General features: G+C 36.9%; 1 protein-coding gene across 10 annotated transcripts in view; it reads right to left on the bottom strand.

The window, feature by feature from the left end:
- Window positions 1-1,205: 1,205 nt before the first annotated feature.
- IFT81 (intraflagellar transport 81) overlaps window positions 1,206-6,231 on the bottom strand; it is a 192,456-nt gene continuing 187,430 nt past the window's right edge. For 7 of the 10 annotated variants that reach the window (XR_006293860.1, XM_043557537.1, XM_043557543.1 and 4 more), the window contains 2 exons: window positions 4,520-4,663; window positions 1,206-1,397 (listed from right to left, as the gene is read on the bottom strand). Coding sequence is in view for 8 of the 10 variants with exons in the window: in XM_043557537.1 (XP_043413472.1) it covers window positions 1,296-1,397; window positions 4,520-4,663 (246 nt within the window). In the remaining 2 variants the exon portion in view is untranslated. Of the gene's footprint in view, window positions 1,398-3,930; window positions 4,664-6,231 lie in introns of those variants that run through there. The other 3 variants (XR_006293861.1, XM_043557542.1, XM_043557544.1) reach the window with 2 other exon arrangements.

Below are 6,231 nucleotides of genomic sequence, written 5' to 3'. Positions count from 1 at the left end.
AAAGTTCTATGGCTGTGTGCCACGTGCAGGGTCAAGCGGCAGCCCTGCAGGGAACCTGCTGTTACACTCTGAACCGAGGTGGAAACTACTACTTTCACTGAAAAGCAGAAATCTTTAATCTCCTCCTGAATTCTGAATAGTGAATTTCCATAGCAGTAAACCAAGTTTGGTGACTCAAGTCGCTCAGCAATTCTAGAGAGGAAATTGTGAAATTATCTGTGTTTGCCGAGAAAGTACTTCCAGTTTTTGCCAAAAGAGGGAGCATAGGAGCAGAAAGCACGTTTGTCCAAGTCTTTCACAAAACACTTGTTTGGATTCTGTGTTTTAGGTTTTTATTTCTTTTGCAAGGATGGGATGGGACTAAATGATTGTTATAGCCAACTTTCTCTTCTTAATATTGTCTCAAGATGGGACAGTCAAAGATTGAAAATACACAGATAACTTTGAAAGATCCCTCTCTATCCCTCCCAGACAAAGTGTTCACCTCATGCCTGGCTGCCATATACTAAACAGCTCTAATTAAGCTGCTCTCATTAAAAGGAAAGGGAGGAGGAGCAAAGCCAGTGACTCCTCCTGGCTGGAGAAACAATTATAAATTTAATCAAAGTGCCTTTAAAAAAAATCTCCTGGCTGCCACAGATTGTTTAAAAAAGAAGCATTCGTTGTATACGTAATCTAGATCTTACCTTCACTACGACAATGGATAAGTTATTGAAATAACCAAGTTTAATGAAAGTTAATCATCAGGCTGCTTACTTACCCACTCCCTAGGGCTAAACACTCCTTTGTGCCAAACAAGGGGAATGATGTAAGGGCCTAGAACCATTTGTAGAAACAAGTCTTTGATTCATGCTCATTAGTCACTCATTTAGGGAAAATGCCTGCATATGACACAGAGGTTTCTAGAAGACACACATCTCCATACGAAGTCATTTTCAACCCAAACTTGATTTTGCCTTTGTAAGGCAGCTTTGGCAAGTTATCCATTACTGCGTATTTTCAGATTCAATTCAGGAGAATTCAGCAAATTTATACATTTTTAGTTGGAGCAACATATTTGGGCTTTTATTTTACTCCAATTACCAAAAGTGCTCTGCATCATGTTAGCCTAAAACCTTAAGGAATAATCATACTTGGAAAATGACCAGAGCTTAAAATCTTCCAGAAAATTTATATATGTTATATAAACTAATAAGGCAGAATAATACATTTGGATTTGATAGTTTAATGAAATGGCTTCTTTTATTATTGCTGCCCATGGAAATAAATAAAGCAAAATGATAGAAAGTATTAATCTAAAGAGGAAAGTGAAGCATTTTGTAATTTCTTAAGATCCGGTTTGAGTTCCACAAGCCTTTGAGCAATGCTCTCAGACCATTCTGGTACACTCCCTGGACCTGAAAAAGACATGATCTTGTATTCAGTTAATAGACTTATAACAGAAAAGACATTATCCTATTATAAGATGGTTCTTAAAGGACAACCTTTAAAGTTGGATTATTTCCTGAACTAATACAGAAAGCAAGATAAGCGGTGGCCTTTTGGAATTTACAGTTTAGCGAGTCAGTTTCACGCAGCAGCTGGCAGCACCGAGTCTTAGGAGGAGCAAATCCATGAACGCAAAAGCAGATTTCACAGGCTACATTTTTCTCCTTTATTTGGGCCATCATGTGGAAGACAGATTATTTTCCAAAACGATTAAGTACTCTCATCAATTAGCCAGCTAGAGTATTAGTCCTGAAGGAAAAACATAATAAGCCCTTCTGGAAGTGCCAGCTGTCAAAAACTGTCAGAGGTAGTCAAAGCTTTTTAATGTTCCAATCAAATCACAAAATGAGTGGAAAGTCACTGTAGAAAACCCATTAAGATGCATTACTAAATGTCCAATGTTACATAAAAACTATAAATAACTTTGTACTTTTAGGGTGTTTTTTTTTTTTCAATTTGCTTTTCTTGAAGTAATAATGATGCTCTGCCTCAGTTAATAAAGTGATTTTGGAGCTGCCTTAGTGTTTAATCCACACACTCTTTCTGTGTGGAATAAGATGGCAAGCAATAATCAAATCAGAATTATAAGCATTCTGGGGCGCCTGGGTGGCTCAGTTGGTTAGGCGGCCGACTTCGGCTCAGGTCATGATCTCACGGTCTGTGAGTTCGAGCCCCGCCTCAGGCTCTGTGCTGACAGCTCAGAGCCTGGAGCCTGTTTCAGATTCTGTGTCTCCCTCTTTCTGACCCTCCCCCGTTCATGCTCTGTCTCTTTCTGTCTCAAAAATAAATAAACGTTAAAAAAAAAAAGAATTATAAGCATTCCTTGGAGTATCTGTCATTAACAATTTTAAAAATTAAGGGAAGAGCACCAAAGACAGTAAAGGCTAAAAAAATTAATCACCAAGCTTAATAATCTTACAAGCTGACTTTCATTAGGGGAATAAAATGCTGTTTCTGTGAAGGACATCCAGTCTTTTTCAAATATTTGCAAAGGAATACATACTCTGGCTAAAGGAACATCACTTGCTACAGGCTTAAAAATAACAAGCCAGTAGCCAATACTGAACAAAGACGTCTACCTCAATGTTCAGAAACTGACTTAATTGAATTAAGAAAGGTTTGCTTCCACACTGAAACACAGCCTTTCCTCTTTTAGTATCTGGTGGATCAAGTTGTTGATCCAAAGGCACAAATGGTAGCTGGTATTCTGGTAGCTGATACTTGCCCAAATGAGAGGCTAAAGTAACCTGAGCACCATATTCAAACCACATAAAACATTAAAATGCTTCTTTTTTTTTTTCTTGAAATTTGTTAAAAGAAGTTTGTTTCCACACTTTCTTGGTAAGTTCTTCCTTGCTCTGAGGGATCCCATCTCTTCTTGCCATAGCTGCTAGAGTTACCAATAATCTCTGTGCTGGTATGTTTCTCTGATGACCAGGAGCTTTCAAACAAAAAAGTAAAAGTAGGAACACACTTGGAAACAAAGAGATCCAAAGCCATAATCAAGTCTGTATGTTCCACACAGGGTAGAAGCAATTTTTTAAAAATTAAAAAAAAATCATTTAATGTTTATTCATTTTTGAGAGGGAGAGAGAGTGAGCGTGTGCAAGCAGGGGAGGGGCAGAGACAGAGGGGGACAGAGGATCCCAACAGGTTCTATACTGACAGCAGAGAGCCCAACGTGGGGCTTGAACTCACGAATCATGAGATCATGACCTGAGCTGAAATCAGAGTCGGACTCTTAACCAACTGAGCCACCGAGGCGCCCTGAAACAACTTTCTTCATTGAGATGTTCTTCACCTCTCATCGCCACCCCTAGGATAGCTACAAAGAACTAACCCAAGATGGACATGCTAATAATATGAAATCTGTTTTCAAATCTAAAGGGAAGACATTTAAAAAAGTATAATGAAGCTGAAGTGAAGTTAAGGGTAGTATGTGAATTTAATAATTTTCTTTAAGGGAAAATCAAAGAAAACTTCAAGTACCCTGTCCAAATGAAGCAGAAATTAGAAGCACTTTGGACTCTTGAATTTCACTTGGAATCCTATGCTAACTTTTTAGCACATGATAATATCTATATTCCATGACTATTTTTCATACTGTTAGATTTTGGGTAAAAATAACAACTAATCCTTAAATTTAATACAATACTATAAAATGAGGGGCACCTGGGTGACTCAGTTGGTTAAGCATCAGACTCCTGATTTCAGCGCAGGTCATGATCTCACTCACAGTTTGTGATTTCGAGCCCCGCACTGGGATCTGTGCTGACAGTGTGGAGCCTGCTTAGGGTTCTCTCTCCCTCTCTCTCTCTACCCCTCCCCTGTTCACACTCTCTTTCTCTCTCAAAAACAGAAATAAATAAATAAACAAACAATACTATAAAATGAATACTTAAAAAATAATTTTGATGCAACTATATAATTCAAAAACAAATAGCCATGACATGTGCACCAAGTTTTATTTGCTTTAAAATCATACAGTCAGAACCAGTATGTTATTCAAAATAGTAAATTTTCTTGAATTTTACAGAAGAAAGAGAAACTGAAGTGAAACTGTAGGAATTGCTGAACTTCAGATAAATGTTTCTTCAAAACAAGAGATACTAGTTCCTAAAAGATTCCTCTAAAGTTAAAAAAAGATTAAGAAGAACTTTAAGCCATTGGGTTATTACATTTTTTAAAAACTACATGCTTCTTAATGGACATATGTTTACATTTACAGAGAGTAAACTTAGTCTCCTGTCTCATAAAACTCAGACGACACGACTGATATCTAAACTAAGCAAAACAATAAAAGCGGTTTTTATTTTTAAAAAACTTTAAAACCTAAATCTACCTTAATCTTATCTTCCAAGAAAACTTAATAGGGAATGGCTAATCTGAAAGCAAAATGTTGTACACATCATTTTCAAGAAGAGAAATACATTATGGGATTATGCTTACAACTAGTAGCATCAACTAAAACCCTAAACGATGGCACATGAATTCAGAGTATCAGCCGGTCCTCTCCGCCCTCCTGAATTACCTGACCAATGGAAGTTTGGCTTTGTTGTTTCAGAAAGCACTGTTTCTTACATTCCATCAATTGTTCAAAATCACGCCACATTTTCGCTTGTTTCATATTTGGACCATGACTTTCTCGTACAGCTTTTTGTTTTTCTCGGAGTTTCTATTATAAAAAAAATCAGGAATAATTAAATCTCAGTTACAGGGATTTACTTCTGTTGCTATAATCAGAAGAATATGGTATGCTTTGAACATTTGATGAGTAGCAGTTAACTAAACCAGGTTCTCCTGAGATGAATGAAAACTAAAATGATAAAAGTTAATTAAATTTATGATAGACATAGGACAGCTTGAAGATAAAAAGAATAGAAAAATATAAAAGGAGGTGGGGGGCACCTGGGTAGCTCAGTTGGTTAAGTGACCAACTTTGGCTCAGGTCATGATCTCATGATTCGTGGGTTTGAGCCCCGCATCAGGCTCTGTGTTGACAGCTTGGAGCCTGGAGCCTGCTTCAGATTCTGTGTCTCCCTCTCTCTCTCTCTGCCCCTCGCTGGCTTGTGCCCTCTCTTTCAAAAATAAATAAATAAATAAACATTAAAAAAAACTCAAAATAGAACAACCATATCATCCAACCATTCCCCTAAAAAAATATAAAAGAAAGAAAAGAAAGAAAAAGAAAGGGCGGGGGTGGGGTGGGGTGGGGTGGGGAATAAAGGGAATCAGGAAAGTAGAAAGTGGTTCAGTATCATGGTGTAGAAAAAAGAGTGTAGATTTTGAAAGTCGGAAGACTTTGGTATATAACTTGGCTTGGTCACTAGCTCTAAGTAAGACAACTTCTCTGGACCTCAGTTTTCTCAATTGTAATTAAAGCTAATAATAGGGGATAATTATAAAATTAACTGCCTTATAAGATTATCTTTTCACAAGATACAATAGATCTGGAAATACTTTATAAACTATCATGTGTTATATGTTATTATTATTAAGTATTATATCCTTTCCTGAATCTGTGTATGCTCTGTGTATACCCAAATAAATAAAATTGTACGTATATATTTCTCAGGGAGAAAGTTTCATGATTTTTTAAAAAGTACACTATTAAATAGGCCCAAACCCCTATCAGAATTATTTTTGTTACCAATAGCCTATATGATTCCACCTGTCAAAACTATTCTACTCACAGACTCTAACATTATAAACAAGAATAAGAAAAGCTTTCAATAAACTGTAAAAATATACTTTGGCAAATTCAGAAAGGGTGACTGAAAGGAGGCTTAGCAGGAAATGAGAGGAAGGAAGGAAGAGGGGAAGGATGGAAGGCAGGTAAGCAGAGGAAAACAGAGAAGATGAGAGCGCACACATCAGGAAACACAGTGTACACAGTGACACTGATTATGAGAAATCACTAAGGACAGAAAAATAAGCAAAGATGCAGAAATAGGTAACAGAATGGTTCCCATTCTTTCTGCCCTTGGTATATAGTTGATCTAATAGTTGATGTAAGGACACAAATGAGAAGGCTGGCCATTGGTACTTGCCCAAATAAGAGGGTAAACTAAGCTAAGACTAGATTCAAAACACTTTACTAAAGACTGCCCTCCACAGCTGTTGCTAATGAAAGCAAAATTGACAGCAAATAGCAACAGGAAACAAAGCAGAATTAAGAAAATATAATTTAAATATAACCAGCAAATGTTTGACACAATATCTGGCATGCAAATACATCTATTT

Source organism: Prionailurus bengalensis, chromosome D3, assembly GCF_016509475.1.
Source record: "Prionailurus bengalensis isolate Pbe53 chromosome D3, Fcat_Pben_1.1_paternal_pri, whole genome shotgun sequence".
NCBI classification, from domain to species: domain Eukaryota; kingdom Metazoa; phylum Chordata; class Mammalia; order Carnivora; family Felidae; genus Prionailurus; species Prionailurus bengalensis.
Note: the sequence above shows the minus strand (reverse complement) of the source record. Positions and strands in the feature narration are given on the sequence as shown.